Source organism: Centruroides vittatus, unplaced genomic scaffold (assembly GCF_030686945.1).
Source record: "Centruroides vittatus isolate TY-2023 unplaced genomic scaffold, ASM3068694v2 contig_658, whole genome shotgun sequence".
In the NCBI taxonomy this organism is placed as follows: Eukaryota; Metazoa; Arthropoda; class Arachnida; order Scorpiones; family Buthidae; genus Centruroides; species Centruroides vittatus.
In genome coordinates, this window is record NW_027122410.1 from 1,646,685 (window position 1) to 1,671,517 (window position 24,833).

Below are 24,833 nucleotides of genomic sequence, written 5' to 3' on the forward strand. Positions count from 1 at the left end.
TCAAGAAAAAATGGAAAATTTTTTATTTTACCAATAAAATTATAAGTTCTTGGCATGGAGTTTTAAACTGTGTGTATAATTATATTTCATTTTTATCTTACGCATAAGATAAAACCAAATCAGCCATATATCAGTTTATCGTTTAATTTTTATCATATCATCAAGTACCGATAATTATTTGAAAAATTCACTTACACCAAATTTCAATCGTATAGGCCTAATTACTAAATTTTAATTTAATTCTTTTTATAAAATTAGTGCAAATTATAAATTAATTTCATATAAAATAATTTATTCCCATATCTCGTACAATATATACTTCTTTATATGGATACACACACACAAGTAAAAGTTACTTTTAGGTAGTTTTTTTACATACACGTGTATACAAATTACCTAAAAGTAACTTGTATCAATAACAAGGTAAACAATTTTTAAAATATTCTTAAAAACTTCATAATACAGTACAGCAAAGCACTATAAATCTGGATTTAGCTGTCAAAAAATGGACATCGACCTCTTTCAATGGTAACTTCACCATCAACGAACAATGCACAGCTGAAAGTACGCATTCGAACATTCATTTAGAATTAATTTTTTAAATTTCAAATTACAACAAACATATTTTTTGACACAAAGGATTCCAACTTGAGCACCGGGGTGAAATCTCTCTCTGGAACCTGTAACCGGCGCGTAACGCGTATATATTGTATATTGCGGGTGACAAACGTTTTCAAACAAGCACGTTGCTCTTCTTCAAGTCAACTGGTTAAGGAATTCCCCGTATTTTTTGTTTAAACATAGTGATTCTGTAAATTACATTTTTGTATCTCTAAGAATCCACACATTCCTTGCAAAATACGGACTACAACTTCAAATATTTAAAAACTCTAATTACAAAATATTTGGAGTTTGCAGTACTCGGTCACTTAAAAACAATTAAAACTGCTCCGATTGATCTCGTCTACATACGGCACGACGGCATTTTCCACACAGATTTAAATCGAAGAGAATCGTTCTGTTTTAGTATTACAAAAAAGTCGAACCTGCCAGCAAAAATCCTATTTAACTGGCTGCAATCCAATAAAAATTTAAATTTTTTCACACATATTCCTTGAATAAGCCATTAAACAGTTGTGAATGAAATTTATTCTTGCATTACACATCACAATTATTAAATTCTTTTATAATGCATTTTACGTATGACAAGTTCATTACATCAAACCTGATTTATGTGACTTAATGGTTATTTATTTTAAGACATTTTACCCTTTAGATCATGTTTAACATTGAAATTGTGTAGAATTGTGAAGAAACACTTAAAAAATTTTAAAATACATTCTCTAAATATCGATTATGATTTAATTACTTGAACAGAGAGCCATTAAATGTGTAAACTTAGGCTAAACTTCCAACTGAAGCTTCTACTTAAAAAAAAAACTGAACAAAACAAACGCCATTTACCGTCTTTTTATAAAAGCAACGACAACAGAATGCATTTTAAACTTAAAATAATAGATTTAACGAATACCTGAACATCTTCGTTTCTTAATTCGTCAATTAATACTGCGATGGGATAAAGTGAATCATCTGTAGTTGACTCGCTGGCCGCCATTTTGTTGTCTTCCTTTCTTGGACTTTTACGGGGATACATTTTGATATACAGGGTACGAGAATTGTGACGTCACTAATTTAAAAATGATCGGAAGTGTTGAAAAATCGGTGGAAAATTTGAAAAATTCGCAAGAATTTTTTTAAATTAATTATTTTAAACTGTACAAATCGTTATTTTTCATCGTCTGAGAATTTTTTCGGTTCCATTTATATATATATATATATATAAAATTATTTATACGGAAATGGATCTATATTATATATCGACGTACTGTATACACTTTAATTAATGAATATTGTCAATACCTTGTGTATTTAAAACAGAAAATTAAAATTGCTGTTGGTTTATTATTGCATTCAATTCAAAATAAAAACTATTTTAAACGCATTAAAATTCAAATTATTTTACAAAAATGTAATCAATTACACAAAATTTGAATTTATTTAAATTTACACACACACAATTTTCTGTAATTATTTAATTAACTTGCACTGTTACTTTAGCAAGACAATTAAAATGAAGTTAACAATTGATTTTTGATTGTTTAACTTAATTAAGCAATTTATTTATTTTTTAATTGAGGAAATTTTTGTGTTTATTTTTTGGGGGGGAATATACTTTAAAAAACAATATCTGAATCATTCAAATTCATACATATCATCATCATAATCATCATCTGTAATTATACAATACAGGATGTTGGCCTCTCCATTGTTTCCTTTCTTCTGTTAATCTTATCCACATAATTCTTGTATAAGCAGCATTATTAAACTCTTAATTTAAAATAGAATTGATAAAAATTAAAACTAATTTTTAAAAATTACTCCAACAAACTATGCTTATTAATTAATAAAAACTTCTAACAGTTGCTTGTATTATATTTACATAGGAGAGTGTATCTATGTAAATTAATATATTTTTTAAGCAATTTTCATCTCTAAGTGATGAATTATCCAAAATATATTTCCATTTGTCTTAGATTTCTTCCTAAGTACTACTACTTAAATAATTTGTTTTCCATATAACAGACCTGAACACCGAAATTAAATGAAAACTGAAAATATGTCTGTCTAAGCTGAATTTTTATAAACTTTGTAGGGTTAGAGATGATACTTTGAATTATTTTTAGATATGATACATTACTTACATAAACTTTGTTATTTTCTATTAAAAACAAAATATGTTGATGATGATTTGTAATAATTTTCTTCACTTTTTAGTAAGAATTCTGTGATAAAACATAACTATGTTGATTGTTGTTGTTATCTTTAAGGAATAAATGAATCTATTGTATTGTAATGAGGGAGACTTATTTACGAGTTTGTAAATTAGGCATTCTAATTAGAAAGTGGGTACATTCCAGTATGCATCAAACAACACACTGGTAAACCACGATGTACTAAAATGTGTTCCGATATTCACCGACCGATGCATGTTGCATTTGTCAGGCTGTGGATATGGTGAGTTCTGACAAAGTAATATGGATGCCTCCACAGTTATATATCATTTTTACTACTGGTCGGTATTAACCCAAATTAATTTTGACAAACTGTGTCTGCATATTCTAATACAGTGCTATTTGCTTCTGCATCTTGTTAGGTTGCCAGATATTCCAGTAAAACCTTATGAAACAGTTTATCAGTGCTGTTGTTGTGGCTGAGACCAATACATACTGGAATATACTCAGTATCTCAATAAATTCAATAGGTAATAGAATGGATAAAGATCTTATTCAGTGTGGCTTGCTTTGAAGTCCAGATCCAACATGTGATAGTTCACTTTTGAACATTATGAGAGAAAATTTCTCAACTCTGACTTATAACAGTTAAACACCTAAAAATGGCTATCGGGGAATACTTTAATTAGCTACTTCCAACTGTTAATATGGAAGAAAAAGTTAAGAACACACGAAAAAATGAAAATTTGTGCAGAGAAGCAAGAGAAACACACAGATAACTTCTAACATGTATAGAGACTTTATAGCAATCCCGTGTAACTTTATTTTTATAAAAATCAAAATTAAACAATTATTCTCATTATCCGCTACAATCCTTTTGATTAGTATTATAAGTAAAAGCTAAAACTATTGTTAATTTTGCCTAGTTTATAATATTCCAATGTACTTTAAAGTTGTGTAGAATTTCTTTGATAAATTAATAAAATTTAAATGTAGTGAAATATATGAATAAAATATTTATTTATTATTATTACAGTTTTGAGTATGTTTGATTCGAATGTGTCTTCAAAACATTATCATTTACATATCATTCAATTATAATGGATATAATTTAACACAAAAATTTAATAAAATAATTCTATTTTAAAGCATATTAAAAAATCTCATTCGTTAATAGTGTAACTAAGTTGTGATGTGGGATGTAATTATTTCATACGAAACTTGTTGATAGGAAAGTATTTTACACAGTGTTTTCTACATTAACAATGTCATACTTTGTGCAAAACATGTTTACATGCAATTTTTGTTTCCTTCTTCCTTCAATATGATAAATTTTCAACTCATATGCTCTTGTGCATTTCGTCGATATGCAATGTTTCATTTTAATTTAACTATATAATGTCACAAGAATCAATTTAATTTACTATTCTCTTTTATAAGTGTATAAGTTACAATTATATACTTTAAACTGATTCTAAAATTAAAAACATTGCTTATTAAATATTGTAAACCTGTTTTATACAGCATGATCAAAACTGTATTACTGTGTGTAAAGTAATAAAAAGATTCTCTTCGATCTAATTAAAAAATAAACAAGAAATCCAATTTAAAAATAAATTAAATCTAAAGAATTTTAAAATATTTTATATTAAAATTCTAGGTTACAACCTGTATTAGCTTTATATATTTTAAATTAAATGTGGTTGTTATTTATCTTTTAAAAAAATTGAATAATTCTTGACCGATTCATCGGTTCCAGTAAATATAATACCAATTCCATCTACGGTCCGATCATTCGGAAATTATAATTTGTCTCGAATATTTAACAAGTATATGATAATAAATCTCTTTACTTATATAAGGAAATTCTCTTGAAAGTAAGCTCAGTTAATTTAAACTGAAAAAGCTAATATGGGTATCTTCTTCATTTTTTAAAATTTTTACCATAAAAATAAAAATATGTTTTTAACTGAAAATTTGTTCTAGTGGGTCACATTTGTTCAATCGAGGATCGAGCAATTTTTTCCCCGTAATTTGTGTTTGAATACTGAATTGTTCAAGTACCGAGATACCGCCGTATTTCGTTCATCATTTTTACAAATGATTACTTACCTACAATTAAAAAAACGTTAACAACACTTACCTAAATCTGTTTAAATAAACTTTACTAAATACAAAGATTAATCTATAAAAAGTAAACATGATGACAGTGTTAAAGCTAAAATTTGAAAGCAATGACGACGACAACATCCAGTTCGACGAGGGTGTACGAGTGTGTTCAAGTGTGTTCGTAAAAACCGGTAATCGAGTTAGAAGATATCGTGACATCCAGTTGATAGGAAAGCTAGGACAAGGAAGAAAAAAAATTCACTGTCAGTTTTCGTTTAACCTGACAAAAGGCACAAAACAAATCGAAAATTTCAATATTCTAGAATCCATGGGCAAATTTGAGATAATATGCACACTCACTGAGTATCAAATAAAGGACTCAGCACTTAAAAGTTGTGAAATTTTATACGAAGGATTTCCCAAATTCTCAAACTGTGTTAGATCAAAACCAGAAACCGTGTTGTACGGGGGATTTTTACCAATTTTTGAACTGTGTTGTACAAGGGATACCTGTACATAACGATATTATAAGTCCTCTCAAATGTAATTCTACACTTTCAATTAAAGTTTTACTATAAAAAACATTCAGATAAACTTTGGTAATTGTTTTGAATACCAAAACTTACTTTTAGTGTTATATTTATCAAAATAAGGATATTTAATAACTTCTTGATTGAATTGCTAACTCTGCAAAATTTTAAAATAAATCCAAACTAGCCTGATTATTTTTTTCCCATTTATAGAAGAAATGGGACTTGCCTATACTCGCAACAGTAACTAACTGATAACGTTAAGCAAAATTAGTAAATAAGACTATATGTAGTAGAAATTCTGGTTTTATTGATTCAAGATATGTTAAAAAATATATAACTTCAAAATTTATTAATTATAATTCATTCAATACTTCTGTTTTTTCTAGTATCTTTAATAATATGTTCTGAGTGAAGAAGTACTTAGCTTATTATTATTATTATTTTGTTTTTTGTGACTCTTATTTGTGAAGATAAAGAGACTAAATGTGAATTGTATGCTTGAACCATTGTTCCATAGAATAGTTTAAACTTAAGAACTTTATTAAATAACTTTTATTTATATGTACTGATGAGTTTATTCTTGTCGTATAAGAAACCGATCATCACTACTGATCACAACAGCAATTCAAGCTACTGTATTGTATGCGAATAACCATTAAAACGATTAGTGTTTAATATTTAGAGCAATGGTTAAGACTGATAATGATAAACAATAATGCTTACTCATTATCAGCCATAAGTTAACAAAACAACCATTTCTTTAATCCTGTTCTTATAAGTATTAGATTTATTTTTTTAATTTTTAAATAAATTGAATTTTATTAAATATAGACACAAATTATAAATATAAAAATTTTTATTGGCTATATTTGCACTTGAAATTATAAACTTTTATGTATATATATATAAAATACAAAATTATTTTTGTAAGACTCAATAATAATAATTATAGATATTACAATATTTTCTGACAGAAAACCTTAATGTTCTTGCTTTGACAGAATTTTTATAAAAAATGCTATTTTACTAACAATAATAAAATATATATAAATTCTGAAGAACTGGAAAATCTAACTGAAAAGACTGCTGCAAGAAGTATTTATATTAATAATAAACATTTTATTAAACAGTATAAACTCTTAACTTTTAATTGCAGATTTCAGTAAGTCACTAATGATAAAATTATTTATATTAATATAGAATAACAACAAAATGTATTATTATGCTGGCAAACTAGATTATATAATAATCACTTTTCTTTTGATAACTATCTCGTTAACTAAAGTAAAAATTCTTCTTTCGGTACATTGAAATTTAGACCGATATAACAAATACGTAAATAAATGATAATAAGCACAATAAAGTAATATATAACTGTTTATTTTTCCGTAACGTTTCTGTTATTCATCATTCTTTTAAATCTCGGAGGAACGTTATCGAACCTACCCTCTTCGACTTGTTTACTGTATGGTTTCCATTCCAACTCGTTAGCGTTTGAGTATGTCGAGTGATAACCTCTGCCACCTCTGGCTCCGTAATGCCAATGATTATTTCTCATCCTCTGCATGCCGCCTCTTATGCAAGAAAAATTAGCATTATATTTATTAAAGTGATATGTTGAATTTCTTTGTTCTCTATACTTATTCCAATGATCATATTTAATTTCTTTTTCACTTTTAGTGTTTTGATATTCTTTTCCTGAGGATTCATTGTTGGAATTTGAGGTAGTACTATATTCTATTTCATTTAAATATTTTGCTTCTTTCTTAAAATTCATTTTATCATCATTATTGCTACCAATATGAAGCATAGTTTTCAAATCTTTTGATGCGATACTATTCCAGTCGTCTTTGTGTGTCGATTTTGTCCTTTCTGCGGAAGATGTTTTGAGTGACGAATTGAAAGATTTTGATTCGTTCGATTGTTTTATGGATCTTATTGAACTTATAAATAATCTGTTGGTAATTCTAGTGTCGTCCATATGTTTTCGAGTATTTCTTTGATGGTTTTGAATTGCGTTATTAGTATAATTATTTCTGTATTTACTGTTTGAAGGATAAGAATTAGGTGATCTAGGGCTTCTAGAACAGTTTCCATTTTCTAAATACTTACTTTTATATTCATTGTGAGAATCTTCTTTTTTAAACTGTTTTTGAAATTTATTATTATTTTCAGATAAATTAAAATCTCTGTTATTGGAACTGGAAGGATGAATTTCTTGTTTTTCTCTCTTATCTTCTGCAGCATTTGGTAGTGATTCAGAAATTCCTATATCATTTTGTAAAACTTTTTCAAGTTGTCTAAATATAAAAAAAGAAAAGTTACATATAATTAGTTTCATAGTTAAATGCAGAAACTATAATAAATTATCTATTGAAAAAAAACTGATCAAATAACCTTTTAGTAATTTTTTAGTAAATAAATTATTAAAATTAAAATAGCCTTATTCCGTGAATCAAAATATTTAATTATAAAATTATATTGAATATTTTTAGAGATCTTTATCCTTTATCAGTGCATGTAAATAAAAAATCATCATTATAAGTACAATGTGCATTAAAACAGTAAACATACAAAGTTATTAAAGATAAAATACTTATAAACTAATTTTTCTTGTAGAAACTATAGCGCTAACAGATTCAATCTGTATTGTCTGTAAAGAATGATTATCAATGCATCTGTCCAAAAAATTATATAGAAATATGACAGTTTTATGCTGCTGGAATGCACAAAACAAATGTTATCCACTGTCCGCCTATGATAAATTGGAAACGGATCGTTACAAACGGCGTGCAGTTCATCCGCACATTGCTATCACAGTGGCTGAGATTTCGGCTATGAAATACGTACGCATCCGACGTACAATCCACATTTCGTTTCTTGTGAATTATTCTTGTTAATTGAGAATTATGTTGACGATTCCTGACTATTATCTTGTCAGGGGGGAAAAATCAATCTCAGTTTGTTTTGACTCACATTTCTGTATAGGTTACATGAATAATACATACGTTGTTTCTAAAAATATGTATAAATATTCCTGAAACAAAATTATTTTTAAGTTACTCTTAATGAAATTTATTACAAGTTAGTAAAAATTTATAAATATTTGTAAAAAGACTTATAAAAAATGGCTGTTTGTTTTAAATTCTAAATATTAAATAAACTATAAAAACGAGTTTATAACCACGACAAAACAGTTCCGTAATTGGCAAAGTTATAATTCACATTAGTCTACAAGAAAAGATCTGTTGCAAGCGTCACTTATGAAATTACTTTTTCATGAATATGAGCTCGTTTTTATAGTTTATTAAATTTATAAAATTAATTACAATTGTTTTAAAACCTTATTAAAGTTTTTCATATTAATATACTTTATTTTTATCTGCTAATTTAAAATGAATAACAAGCAGACATTTCTATATTATTTAAACACATTGTCATACCATAAAATAGTTAACATAATTAAACAAAGTATTTATCTTATCTACTTAATACTTATCAGCATTTATTACCCATAATAATTATAATTATTAATGGCGTGTCATATAAAAATGTGGATTAAATATTTTCATGTGATATAACAACTATTTAGTAAATATTAAATTTCTTCTAGTTAGTTTCAGACATTTCATGCGATACACAAAATTATCAATGAAAGACAGGAAAAATATATTTTAAAATTAAACTTGCAGAAGAATGAAGACTTAGCAATAATACATAAATATTTTTACTAGAAGAAAGGATATAGAAATAGAAACTAGTATGGTAGATGTGTTAGAACATAAAATATAGAGAAATCATCTTTACTATTATATGAAGGTCTCTAAGAAAGAACAAAGAAGAAATGAGAAAAAAACAGAAATGAGGATGATGCAATATACAGGGTGGGCCAACAAAAACGAAACGGCAGAGTTTTTGGATAGTCGGATTTGTATTTAAGCAAATCGCTCGAACGGGTCGATTTTATTCTCGAGGTGGATGTCTCGAAAATCATGCAAGGAAAAAAATTGATCATAAAATTAAGGCTGATAATGTGTTATATGTTAACTCTGTTGTTTCGTTTTCGTTGGCCCACACTGTATAACAGAATTATTATTATTATTAACCAAAAAAAAATTGAGAAATAAGAAAATCAGGGAAAATAAATAATCAGTGTTACAGAGAAAATAAAAGAAACAAGACTGAGTAGATATGATGTACAGAAAGTGAATAGAATGAATAAGAAAATTCATAAAAAATAGGTAATAAATGAAAGAAAAGACAAATAGAAATGACTTCATAGAAAAAAAATTGGTAAATGAAGATATCACAGGTTAGAAAGAGACAGCAACAATGTGTTAAAGAAGTCAATCTGTAAATTTTGGGATAAGATAGGGAAAAAGATTAAAAGGCACCAAAGATGCAATGTAAGAATATCTTGTTTGAAATTTTTTAGATAGATTTAATTATTTATTCGTTATTGTTTTTTTTTTATTTTACTAAACTTTCCTTTTTACTTTTTAAACAAATTTTTGATTTTAAAACCCTTTAACAAACTTCAGTGTTCAAGCATTTTTGAGCAAGCAATGATCATCTTCAGGAATGCTATACAAAAAGAACACGACTGCCAAAATAAGCAGCTTTATCTTTAATTTAATTATATTTGTGGAAATGTGTATATGTATGTATGTATATATATATATATATACATATATATGTTTTTGTTTAATTTTCAGAGTAATATATTTTTTGCAATATCCAACAGAGAATAAAACATTGCAATTAGAAATTCTGTCTAGATAATTATATAAAAATTCTACATTTAAATAATTATGGTTAAAAAACAAAAACTGTCTGATTAAAAACATCAAAATTGGAATGTTTTTGGCCTCACTTCAAACCATCTTCAGCATATAATGTAAAACTGAACATAGAACAACAATTAAAAAACAAAAATGTATCCTTTTGTAAATATTCTATTTTGTTGTTCTGCATTTGATTTACATCTATGCTGAAAAGTATCTGAAGTGAGGTGGAAAATGTTTCAAAATAAATAATTTTGGTGTTTTTACTGAACAATTTTTGTTTATTGAGTCGTCGTTATTATGGCACCAAATTTTATAAGAAGTAAAACTTTGGTTTTATGTTTTCAAAGTGACTACCCGAAAAAAATGCACAAGTAAGGAAACTACCATCCTTTACACACAAATTAGACCAGAGAATGAATCAACATTTAAGGAGAGCTGAATCATTTGTATGCATATACAAATTAACTAAATATTGATTTTAAATATCTTTGAACACAATATTAAGTATAATTATAATTTTAGAACAAAAAATGTAATATTGGAAAAATAAATACAGTAAAGAAAATTGTTTATTTTTGTTTATCCCAAGTATTTATTAAGCTATAAATATGTATGTAATAAAAACCACTGGAGTAAAATGACAAATAAAAACTTTATTTATGTATAATATATAAATATAATGTAAAGCCAAAATGGCTGATAATTACACACAAAACCAACAAGTTGCAACTTCCAAAACAAACAAAATAACGAGAAAAAAAATTGTTACAACAACAACAACAACAACAAAAAAGTAAGGTAAAAATACAATAGAATACAAAAATTGCAATAAATTACTTTAAAAAATCAGTAACTTTAGTTTGACGTAATTTTTTTATGTGTATTTTGTACATTGATATCTCCAAATCACTTATACATTTCAATTTTCCTTGATCCATATTATTGCTTAATATACAGTATAGTTTGATAGTAGTTAAGTTATCAACTGCATTTTTAAAATTGGAACCTACCATCATCCCCTCTTCTCAAAAGTAAAAGTTACATCTATGATTTAATGACTTTTGGTACAATAAAAATATTAAATCTACTGTACTAACCTGTAAAAAACATCAACCCGGTTGCAATTAAAAATATCTCATGCTTTATATTGTTATAAAAGTCACAGGAAAGGATTGCTTATTCAATCCTTAACCATTTCAGCATTGACATCGCTGCTTTGGACTTGTGAAGCTATCCCACATGAGCAGAGACCTGTCTACTGTCAACTTTAGCTATTTTGACTGCTTAATCAGTAAGCATTAGGCCACTTATGGAATATTTTCAACTCAACAAGCAAATGAAATTCATTAACAATTTAAATTTAAAAGTTTGCTATCATTGGGCCATTGGATTAGCTAATTTCATATTCATATAACTCTTAGACTTTCTACACTTAAATACTGTTTAACTGTAATTGCATTTCCTGTACTTAAATATTGTCTAATTCTAATTGTTCACATCCCTCTTACACCAAAAACGACACCCTTTCCCTCATGACAAGTCACACTTTTTACAACTGAGGAGGAATTCCACTTTATGAACGACAGCATAACCTCTATAAATTATAGATAAGAAATGTAAGCATAACCAGAACTAAATTTCCCATTTTTATTGATAGATATTTTATTTCAACCTGGTAAAAAGCAAAAATCAAGAAAACATATAAGTGAATTTTTATATGATGTCAAGACAAACTAAACATAAAAATGAACGAGCAGAAAACAAATAAATGAGAGAAAATAACATCAGATTATAGAAGACTTAACCTGGACTTGTAAAATAAAACATATAAACATGAAAAACGTATAAGAGCAAAACCTATAACCAGTGGTGATATTCAGCGGGTTCGCACAGGTTTGGCTGAACCCGTTGTTAAAATTTTCGAAGTTTTCCAAACCTTGTTAAACACACGTAACATTTCTCAGTGGTTTTGTTTCTTTTAAAAAATATATTAAAATATACGTATTATACTCTGTAACACTACTAAATTAGAGCCTTACACCGTTCGTAGTTTCCGAGAAAACTGCTCGAAGCACGAGCTGGTTCCGGGGGGAAGCCAGTTAGTCGTTAGACGTGTGCGAGTCATAACAAAAAATTTTCTGTTAGCGAACCCTTTGTTAAATGTTTCGAATATCACCACTGCCTATAACAGAGATTTTACTGTATTTCCTAATTTAAATACTGAATTCAACTGAAAATATGTCAAAAATTTTCAAGAAGAAACAGAATATTTCAGTTTCACATGTTTGATATTATTGAGAGCATATGGTAAGATATATTCTGGATGCTGCTGTTTTGTCTATTCTATTCTTTTCAGTTTACTGATTTTACATATAATATGAATGTTTAAAAAATATAGTGACAATTCAAGTAAGTTTAAAAGAACCTAAATATAATCATCTATTTTGGACAGTTATTTATTACTTTAGGATGCATCTTAAAAGTTTTAATTTTCTACTAATGTACGTAGGTTCATAGTTATAACTAAAAATAAAATATATATTTGTTATTACTTTTTCTGAAGTCTTTCAATAAACATCTGTTGTTTACTAAGCTGAACTGCCTGTCTAAGCATTTCTTCTTCTTCTTCTTCGGTTGCAGGAACTAATTCAAGAACAGACTGGCGATTTATTAATCTATCATCACTGTTAGTATCTCTGGGGGATTTCTCTCTCTTGAATCCTATAAAAAAAAATATAGTTCAATTTCTATCCAGTTAAAATTACAAACTAAATATCTATAGTATTTCCCAAAATAAGAATGGTGTTGATGTGCCAGATGTTATCACTTTGCTGTCCTAGTTATACAATAAAATAGAACAAAATAGAAACTTTGAAAATTCAAACTTTATGTTGTATGACATTTTGTGATGTTTTTTTCTTTTTTTAATCTTAAATTTCTTGCAAAAATATCAGAAATTTCAAATAAATTATAACAGTTTAAAAATATCTTATAATTTATAATATACGTTCTAAATATATTATGTTCTACTTTGTAGTGAATGCAAAGTTACTTTCCTTGTATGTACAGGTATATCTCGGGTTACGTTGTTTCAAGTTAAGTCATTCTCAATTATACGTCGTTTGTCAAAAGAAAAAAAATATATGGAAAAATAAAAATCAAGTTTAAGTCATTTTATTCGACTTTACATCTGTCCGTCACAAATACTGAAGTCGCAATATCACTAGAAAAGCATTAAAAACACATAAAATCATGTTACTGTACAATAAATAAGAATAAAAGTATATAAAATCATATTAAAATACTTAAAATCAGAATCAGCCGTCGATGCGGACGATCCACAGCCATCTACGTACGCGACGTAAACAAACAAACTGAATGTAAATATTGGTAAATTTAACAAATTAGTGTTTTCTACTATAGCAAAATAATTTTAATAACTGTATTTGTTATTTAACCTTACAAAATCATTTTTTTTTTTTATAATGTGTTAGAGCAAACCACATTCACAAATAAAGAGTCCGTGATGTACTGTAAACATTGCCAAATTGTAAACCTGTACATTTACAAGTATGTATGTACATGTATTAGTAAATTTAGATTGCTTTTTTTTCCTCTACTATATTAAAAACTAAAATTTATTTGTTCGTAAGCTTAAAATAGATTCTTATTAACCATATGTTATTAAAAATGCATTTATAAATAAAATACAGAACTGGGAATGGTTATTTGTAGTTTAGCCTAGTGACAAGTAAATTCGACTTAAGTTGCCTCTCCTGGAACAAATTACCGACATAAGGTGAGGTATACCTGTATGCTACTAAGCACTGGCTCTATTCTTATTCAGGGAAAGATTATAAATCTAAAATATTTAAAATTCACATTGTAAAAATTTGGCATATGTCATTTTATTTATATACACAAATATATTAAAAAAACCAGAAATAGAAAAAAATTTCTGCAAATTTTATATAATATTACATAAATAATTAACAAGCATATACAGCGGTATGCAAAAGTTTCCAGCTAGATGGAAATTTCACTGTATACCCAACAAATTAAGTTTAAATCATCCATCTGAAATGAGCAAAAGCCCAGTGAATGAAAATCATAAAAATGCAATAACAAATTTTTAAATTAGTATTTCTTTCTTATTATTAATATATGGGTGATTACACATATACAAAAGTTTCCGGCCTCTCTCATTACGCAAATACATATCTTACTTATTAGTCAAATCCACTCAGTGTTTTGCATTGTTGTGCATAGCAAAGGAGAATCACTCAAACTGTAAAATGCCTCTATACACAACCATGTGTAACTGAAGACAAGCTCTCTTTAGATGGATGACTTTTTGGCAAATAGCATCACTTCTGTCCATTGGGAAATCAATAGTGGACAATATTTTATCTAGATATCATGTTGATTGGGGGTTTAAAAGATAAACCAGAATGTGGTAGACAAAAAAAACTGTTAAAATGGACAGAATTATCAAATCAAAATATATGGTTACATTAAAGAAAAAAGCTGTTAATATTGCTTGAGAACTATGCAAAAAAAAAATTGCCTCTGTTAGTTGTAGTACAGTTACAAAGCTACTACGTAATATTTGACTATTTGATGAGGTCGGAGTCAAGAAACTTCTGATAAATAAGAATAGAAAGGCACAAAAACTGGAGTTTGCTACGGAACACCAAAGTTGGAAGAGGGTCACTTTTCAGACAAGTCCAAATTCAATTGCTTTGAGAGCAATGAAAAGAAGTATGTTTGGATTCCTATTGGAACCAGATATCATTCCAGGTATCAAATTCCTACAGTAAAACATGAAAGCATTCTCTTGTGGGGTGGTCCATTGGTAAAAACTGATGTGATAAAGAATGCAAGGAAATTTTGCGAGCAAACCTGTCGTCATATGCAACGCCTAAAGAATTGTACATTTTAATTTTTTCCTACTGGCAAGTTTAAGATACAGCATTTAAGAAGTGAATTTATTAGTAGTGGAACCCAACAGTAATTTTCTTATTATTTTAGTCATTTTGTTTCATTAGGGGACTTTACACTCCTGCCAAAATTAAGTTAAAATATTACATACTAGAACATATTTTGGAGTGCGCATCATCATTCAGAACATATCAACTGATTAAGAAAATTTAGGGCCAGTTTTTTTCTCTGATAGAAATTTGTTAATAGAAAAATAAAGTATAAAGAAGTTAATCAGTAAAATTATTGCTCATAATAAATAGTAAATTGTTATTATTGTTAATTGTTAAAGGCTAAGGTTAAAGTGACTAAGGTTGATCTGAAGATGAGATAAAATGCCTTAAAAATATATATAATTGCAAATATATCCGAGATTCTTAAGCATTTATCATCTTATTAATCAATAAGGAGTCATTTATTACTAAAGAAAATGAATTCTTGTTTAGTTGCAACCTGTTTGCTGTTGATTAATTTTTTTGGAGATTTTTTCTATCTAGTTATTTTATCTTTTCATGGACAGTTTAAGTAATTTTTTACAATTGGCATACATAGAAAATAAGCAATAGTTGTTCTCAGAAACAGATAATCCAATCTGACATTTTAATGATCCTGGATCATAAGACCATTTGTCATTAGACTGTTTATGCTGTTACTGGTATTAAAGTTTTTTTTTAATGATTTTAAAACTTCAGTATGAATGATGACTGAATATCAATTAAACTGAGCATCAAACTAAACCAGTCAGAAACACTTAAGTATTTCTCACTGGTTTAGTTGATCCAAACTATGTCCTAATTCCATGGTAGAGACAAGTAAATACAATTAAAGGTAGATAACATGATAATATACATATGATTATGAAAAGATGTAAAAAAGGAAGACAGACAGACATAATCATCACCCATGGGCAGTGCCGTAACTAGGGCGGTGCCAGCGGTGCCCAGGCACAGGGCGTAGAAATCACCTGGACCAAGTTTTATATCATAGTTTTGGGGGGTAGTTACAGAAGCTCACACCGGGCACATAAAAGACTAGTTACGACGCTGCCCATGGGAAGAATTAACACCACCAAGTGAGTAGAGTAGGAACATTGAAAAGAGGGATTGTATAACTGCTGACGCTATTCAAATAAATTAACTGTTTTGTTGAAGTTAAAATTTGCTTGTTTATGAAACTACGGATAATAATTTTGAAGACTGTACTAAAGATAAGAATAAATATTATAATGAGTAAAGCTTTTTTGTAGTTATTGTAGCACATAAGCCTACAAAATTACAATATTTGCTGTAATGCACACCATATTCTCTACAAAGTAAAGTCACCTGTTGTCACTATTTTGGCTATATATATATATTTAATTATTTTAAATTTTTTGCCATGGATTTTGCATATTACTATTTGATAAATGACATTTATAATAATTTTTACATGTCTTAATAAGTTATCAATGGCTCTTGATGCAAGTGAATCTTTCGGACTAATGTAGTAATCTGTAAGTTTGTTAGTCTTTCATTTACTAAAATTACAATAGAGAATTGAATTACACATTTATCTCCTAGATAACCTACATTTGATTGTCTAGATAATTGGTTACAAATGGATGTAACAATTTTTACTGTTTACCTATTCTGTCAATGAAAACTGTCATAAATGGTTTATCAATTTTCATTTTAGGTTTCTTATTAATCTAAAGACTTGGTTTGCTATTTAGGTGCCTACTTACTTGCCCGGTTTAGTAAAGATTAAGTAGGTATTTACTTAATCTTAACTAAACCAGCTCCTCAAATTTCTAAAAATAAAAGGTATCTATTTAACTGTTATATAACTTAATTAGCATGATGAATTATAAAGAATTCATGTAAAACTGGTCCCAGGAAGAAAATTTGTTAATTACTGTTAATTAGAGATAGAACGTACCGATTACAAAGAAACACAAGTATTATGCTCAAATTCAAATGTCATTTAATGTCTGCAAAAATGTCACATTTGTCTTTTCAAGTTTTGATAAAGAAATTGCTGTCTTCAAAGCAAATAAGGATATGGAATTTACTGAAAAGTTAATCAACCCCATTCATGTGCTTCGCTTTCAATATTACTTACCTGTGATTGTAAAAAAGGGTAAAACACTTGCTCAAATAAAAGTAACATTCCTTTGTAAAAAGTTGGAAATAGGTTTAGGAATTACTAAAATTAAAAAAAATAATAACAACGAAAATTGAAATAAAACTAAAGCACTGTAATATCTTTTTCAAACATACAGTAGGATAAATAAGTCACAGCTTAAACTGAGAAACCTTTTATTCAACTGTTGAGTAGACAATCATCATCTTGTTATACCGTCTTTCCAATCTTCAAAATCAACTTTTCTTAATTTCCTTTCTACCAGAAACTTGTAAAAAAGAATTTTCTGTTTGTTATAATAATCTCCCTGTTTATATTTGCATTGGGACACAGAGCAACATCAAATCATTGTTTAATATAAAGTTTAAAAGTTACCACAAACGTTATCCTCAATCTGTAGCCATATTGTTCACATTTCACTAACACCACCACAAAATGTGGTGGCAGCTGTGAGCAAGGATGGTGTATAAAAAAAGGAACAGTATACTTGACAAAATAAGAAATGATGATAATGATATTCCAGATCTAAGACAATCAGGAGTATATGCAATGAAAACAGAGTAATGTGAAGATTAACGGCATTATATAGGGTGAGTAAATTAGTACTTTAGAAACTAGGATAGAGGAACATTGGAATGATGATGAGAGTATGTTTAAGAACTAGCATAGTAAGGAAGGTGTTTAATGCTGATTCAATTGTAGATTGGAATGAGCTCACTAGACTGTTGGGTAAGCAGGAGTGTTGTAGCAAGTATAAAGACAATGGAACAAACATATAATTATGCAGAAAGCATAAATTACATAGTAGCAAACAGGAATGATGCTGACAAATTATCAGAAGTATGGTAGGCTGTAATAGAGAGAAAATCCTAAAAACATACTAAGTTTAGTAGACATAAAATTGTGAAGATCCTAAAATCGCATCAGAATTTTGACTGTCTACAAAATTGCTACGTCGGGGAATTTTGGAAGTTCAATCAGATCGAGAACATGTGTCGGGCAGTAAACTCGACCAAAGTGAAACACTTGTGCTAAAACAAACATGACACGGTGATGGACGACAGAGAGGAAAGTCCACCGAGTGAGAGAGATGTTTGTCAGGGTGCTCGTATATAAGAGTCGGAATGTACTGTACACAATCAAAAAAAAGGGGAGAGGAGAGACTTATGATCAAGGACACCTGTTAGATCACGTGAGCCCGGGACCATCTTGGAGGGGAATAGGCGGACACAGAACATTGGCTGATCAGTCTAGCCAGATGTCCAAGGGAAGGGGGCAAACAGTATAAATTATGAGCGTAGTTGTCAACGTTCGGGTGCCATCTCCCAGCTGGACTTGGTTTTCGTCTTGCTTAGAAACAAAAGAATGACCAATCGGGAAAAGGTGAGAGGGACCCAAGATCAATCAAGAGGAGAAGATTCAAAGGAAAATCGCTTAAAAACCCCCGAACCAAGGTCGAAGAGGAGAGAAGACGGAGCTTTCCACCTGCAAGTGTTCGTCGGAACTTCAACCAGTCACCCACTCCCTACGCCGATGTCTACCACCAATTCTACAGACTCTTCTTCTTCACTGCCCCGGGGCTTCGTCATCCGGAGCTCCATCATCCGGAGCTCCTTGCCCAGTAGATGATTCTAGATTGCACCATGTATTATTCTTTTGTAAGTTCACTTTAATGTTAAAATAAATGGTTATTGTAAGACACTTGTCATCTTTGCCTCTGCCGCCACCACCCACATATGATCAAGTCCCTAGGCTTTTCCTGATGCGCAATTAACATATTGCCCCTAAAATTCGGCGAGCTTACAAAATAGATAAGAAACTAATCTCATAAGAGTGAATAAATAAGTTATTTAGATTTATTTAAGAAAAAATTTAATTTTTAAAGATTTGATAATGTTTGAAAATAAATTATTCTAATTAGATGTTTCTTGTGGTCACTGATGAGAAAAATCATCTGGAAAACATTTCAACTCTTGGTTTCAAGAGTTTAAATGTTTTCGAGATATATTTGGGTATATTAATTTTGAGAGATTTTGTGTATATTAATAGGTCTTTAAAGTATTATTTGCTTACTTCAATTATCATCAAATTATAATACATATATATATATATATAACTGAAGTATATATTTAGTTTTTACATACCTGGACGATAATTCATGTTTTCTATATCTCTTCTACCTACAAAATATTTAAATAATATATCAATTTTAATCTAACATAATACATATTTATTAAAGATTAGACACAAAGATTTGTATTTTAACTGAATAATAATATTGAATCAAATGATGATAATATCTACATGTTGAGCAGCAAGACTGATTCTTCAATTTTCAAAAGGATCAGTTAATTACCTTGATATTTGCTTTTGACAGTATAGTACCCCCCTATATTTAGAAGCTAATTGGTTTCTGGCAGAACTGTCGTTAAATGAACTGTTGTAAAGCAAGCTGTCCCATTTCCCAGAAGTTCAATGTCATAAATCGAGATTACATTGCTGGAAATACAGTTTTAACTATATAATATTATGCAGAGATAGTGAAGCTACTAAAGAACTATAGTACTTAAACATGGCACTTCATGCAGTCATAATAGAAAATTTATATAATTTTAACAGGAAGAGGTTGTATCGTCGTAATATGGGGTCACCGTATATATTATTATTATTTATGTAAAACTATTATCTTTGAATAACAAGTATTAATTTTCATATATTCATTATGATTTAATTATTAACTGTCTACTTTCATTAATACTAACAAATAATGAAAACAGAATTTAGAGAGAAAACTAAATTAATTACTGTACTTTGTATTTGTGAGTATGATAATGTCTACCCAGTGGACAGAATTTTATTGAAATTCCTTATTAGATATTAATACACAGGATCTTCCAAAATGAATGTTACAATTTTAAATTACTTAAATTACGTTAATTATTATCTGAGAAATATTGACATACATCAATTGATAGAGTAAATGTCCGAGTTTCGTCTATTGTCTTGTCGTCTGCTACCTCTAGGAAGTGCCGTAAACAAAAATGGTGATTCTGCAACAGAAAAGGCATTTTTTGTTCTGTAGGTTGCACAGTTAGAATCACTCATCATTGTGCAACATGAGTAATTTGCAGGAACTGTAGAATTGTAACTACTGTGGGAGGATTGACAACAGATATGCTGTAGTAAGCATTAACAGAATTTGAGTATTGATGGGATGTGTATCGCATGACATAAAATGTATACATTGTGCAATTGTAATGGGCAAATGTAAAACTTGGACAGTTTTCCAATGTTTTAATGTACATTAAATTAATTATTGTAATTAAGTTATCTGAGAATATTGTAATGTACTGTACCATACATTACAAGATAATAAATAACAAATAACATATTTACAATAATTTAAGATAGTATCATTATTTTTGGAAGACCCTGTATGAAATTACATTAATTCAATATTCTAATATTATATATAATATTTCAAAATTTTCCAGTAATTATTATATTGAGAAATGCAATTTAAATATCATTGTATAATTATTAGATTTGACTTTCAATTGTCAGTTATTTAACAGTTAGAAGTTTAAAGTCAACAAGGCCACAAACACCAGATGTCAGAAATTAATTTTCATATATGAACAAGCTTCGAAAGGTTTAAATTACATAATTTATGATCCCAAAAAATAAAAACTGATGATTATCCTGAAAAACAATTTCATTAACTTAAATTAATTAATAGAAGAAAATTACTGCTTTTTATTTAATAAAAACATTTGAAAAACATTATTCCACATGAAAAGTATTGAAATTAATATATTCAAATTATATTTAAAAACTTTAGTTAAATATTGATCAGTCAAAACTTAACCAACTTCCTTTCATTTTACTTTATGTAAATACAGTAGACCCCCCTATAACACAGGTTCGTATAACACAAATTCGTATAACACGGCAAAAAAATTGTGATCGTGTTCGTATAACACGGTAAAACGTCTTCGCGACAGGATTGGTTGAATCCGGACCAATAGCGGACATTGCACAAATCGTCTAGTTTAAACGAGCAGCGGACCTACTAAAAACGATTATTTAACAGCCATAAAAATTATATTTATATTAATGATGTCTCCAAAGTTCAGCAAATTTTTCGCAGAAAAATAACTTATCAGGAAACACGTGCCCTTCGTTCGACGAGCCGCTCTGCGACGACAACAAGCTTAAGCAACGGCTCGTCGAACGGTGCACACTCGGTAAGTAATCCTGCAATTTTTTGTTTATAGCATAGTTTATATGGATTATTCCCAAAAAATTATACGTGTTTTGGAAATGTTGAGTCAAATTAGTCTAGAATCGGTTAATTTTATGGAAGAAAATCTTTCAAACAGCCGTAGCCCCTAAACTGCACACGTGCCGGGCTGTGATTGGCTCATGTATTTATGAGACTCATACAACACGGAACATATCTACCATGTTATGGGGGGGGTCTACTGTACTCATCATCTGACTCTTAAGGTTGATTCACACTGATAATGAACGGTAAAAGAAAATGAGAAATACAAAAAGCAATTTTTATTTGCTTAGCAAAATTAGTTTGCAACAAAATGTAGAAAGCAAATGCAATTTACACAAGAGGAAACAACATCAGGAAATGAAAACAATGGCTCTTGATAGTCTTTATTTATTTATTTACAAATACTACAGGTGATGCCTTTATAGGCAAAATAAAACCTGCCACCCTCCAAAATAACATAAAATATTAGTATTACAATATTTTGTTATTTTGGGAGTGTAATTATTAAAATATATTAATAATTACACTCAAGTATTTGTTGTAAAAGAAAATAAATCAAAAAGATGATAGCACTGAGAAAGAGATTTATTGAAAAACTGGCAATTGAAAGGTTATCACAATAATTTGGTGAGAAATGAGACCGAATGACAATGACAATTTTTCAAAGTACATATATTTTTATATTAGATTTAACTATTTTTAGAAATAAACAATGTGAGAAATAAATATAAAACACATTTATTATTTTTACAATTTTTCAGAATAACCAAAAAGTTATTTAAAGAATTGCTCTGTAGTATAGAACCAGTGATTTTAAGAATTTTTAAACTATTTTTAATTAATAGTCAGTCAAATTCAATGTGTGGGAATAATTGACAGCCAAAAGTGATGTGCTGTTCGGAAATATTAAAACATCACAGCATAGTTATTTTAATTATTTCATGCAATGGTACATTACATTTTATTGCATACATTGGTGACAAAAGCAATCATCTTATGTATCTATTTTTAATAAAATAATATTTTAGTACATGATTATTTGGCATCAAAATGCAAGATTCGCAATCATTCAAAAACATTAAATTACATATAGCGATACTTTAAACATTATAATGAACACATTAAAACATAAGATGTTGAGATGTAATTATTATAAGAGAATTGCAATTGTATGATTTTTTTATTTTCTAATTATAAATATCAATCATTGAACTACATTTCCCAATATTAATGTAGTAGTAACAATATTAACTTTTTTTTTTTAGTTTACTTGTCACAGTGCTACAAATATTAAAAAATTTAATAGAAGACAATGGATACAAATAGCAGATAATTAGTAAAATCATATTTATTCAATGTAATGTTTTATAATTTCAGATATTTAGCTGGTGGAAAATATCAGATTTCTGAAGCCTATGCATTTTGTATAGGGTGAACAACAGTTTGAACCATCAAGGAGACATTTAAAACTATTTGGCATGTCTTGGCAAAAAATATCTGAAGTTTCCAAATAGCAATGTACAGTTCCAGTTAAGGTTAATTGTATTGCTAGTTCTTTCGTGTTGTGTTTCATCCATTACTCTTCATGTTGTCTTTATATATAATAATAAAAATAAAAAATAATAATAAAATTTAAAAAAAAAATTGGCATCTTGCTCATACTCTTTTGTCATTGCATGCTCTAGGCCAGTGATTGTCAAACTTTTTCGATCCACCACCCCCTTTGTTCCATAAAGTTATACCCAACGCCCCCCATGTGAGAAAGGATTGGAAATATTCTTAGGAAAACTTTTCTATGAATCTCACACTTTGTGCCCTTACCGTACATCGTTCTCGACATCTGGAAACCATTAAATGCAATGTTTCCTCTTATCCGTTTGACAGAAGAAAGGGAACTTTTACCTTTGATCACCGTTCAATACCCTGCCTCCAGCGCCCCCTAGATTTACTCACTGCCCACAAGGGGGCGTTATCGCCCACTTTGAGAAATGCTGCTCTAGGCTATCTGGTTGTTGTCCTTGTCAGTATTCTTGTTTAGTAATAAGTTAATTTTAAGTTAGTATAACTAGTTTTAATTTAGTAATAAGTTAGATTTAAAATAACTAACTTAAAATTAACTTATAGCTAAATTAAATTTAAGTTAACAGTATATTCACTGTTTCTCCTAGTTGTTTCAGTTACGTTATTCTGCTTTTTAAAGGGCTTGGTAGCTTAGTTTCTGCATTATTTTAGTATTAGTTTGAAGCCTTTACTTTAGTTTTAAGCATTAACCTTTACTCTGTCTAACTTTTATGTAGCTGCACTACTTATTGATGTAAGCTACAATTTTGGTTTTCTTTTAGACCCACGGCTTTGCAGTCTAAAACTATAAGCCAACTTTAATCACAGAGGGAGTAGTAATCTTATGTATACCATTCGGAGTAATCCTTCCTTTCTCTTCTTTCTATTACCTCCTCTCTTCCACCGGCTAAACACTTTGTATATGGCCATTGTCTTTTGTTAAAATAAAAACAAAAGTAAAATTGTGTTGGTGCTGTCAACAGAAAGCACATGCAAATAGTCTTCCAAATAGATTCTTTATATACAATTACAAAGGAAACTTCAACAAGGTTCTCCTGGCTGTCACTGATGCTCAAATATAGATTTATATATGTAAACATAGGGAATACGGTGGAAGAATTCTGGAGGCATATTTTTTCACTTCAGTCTTAACAGAGCACTTGAAATGGGAAAATCAGATTGGCCATGAGCATTGCCATGTTGCCATGGAAATCTTTCATTTTTTAAATTCTCAAAATCTTTTTAATTAATTGGATTAAAATTATTGCAAATGTTTTATTTATTCATTTAATAATGTTAAATTTAAATCTTTCAAAAAAATTTCTATTTAACTTACTTATTTCATGTTTAAAGTAGAACTTTATGTGAAATTAAAGTTACATAATATAATAAACAGGAATTCTTGATTGTAAATATTGGGTTGTTCGGAAAGTAATTTCGTTTCTTTACCACCAGAGGAATTAGTTGTATTTTTACCTGCCAATTTCATTTTAAACCACATTGCCATTATATATTTTGACAACTGACATTTCAAGACTTATTTGTAAAAAATTCTGTTTGATTCTATTGTTTTCTTTTTTGGTGTGTCCCATCAAATATGGAAAACTGAAAGCAGCATTTTCGGCATGTTATGATTTTTTATTACCAAAAAAAAAATAAAAAC

The 24,833-nt window shown here is 28.7% G+C and overlaps 2 protein-coding genes across 4 annotated transcripts in view; both read right to left on the minus strand.

Annotated features, from left to right (window-relative positions):
• The window catches only part of Pp2A-29B (Protein phosphatase PP2A regulatory subunit A), a 39,093-nt gene extending 37,407 nt beyond the window's left edge, over positions 1-1,686 (minus strand). For all 3 annotated transcript variants that reach the window (XR_010881480.1, XM_067276036.1, XM_067276038.1), the window contains exon 1: positions 1,532-1,686. Coding sequence is in view for 2 of the 3 variants with exons in the window: in XM_067276036.1 (XP_067132137.1) it covers positions 1,532-1,654 (123 nt within the window). In the remaining variant the exon portion in view is untranslated. The remainder of the gene's footprint in view (positions 1-1,531) is intronic.
• Positions 1,687-6,793: 5,107 nt separating this feature from the next.
• The window catches only part of LOC136980020 (uncharacterized protein DDB_G0287625-like), a 43,824-nt gene continuing 25,784 nt past the window's right edge, over positions 6,794-24,833 (minus strand). Inside the window, exons 5-7 of the mRNA XM_067276069.1 lie at positions 19,467-19,502; positions 12,774-12,942; positions 6,794-7,734 (exon numbers count right to left, since the gene is read on the minus strand). Coding sequence (XP_067132170.1) covers positions 6,813-7,734; positions 12,774-12,942; positions 19,467-19,502 — 1,127 coding nt within the window. The 3' untranslated portion in view covers positions 6,794-6,812. The remainder of the gene's footprint in view (positions 7,735-12,773; positions 12,943-19,466; positions 19,503-24,833) is intronic.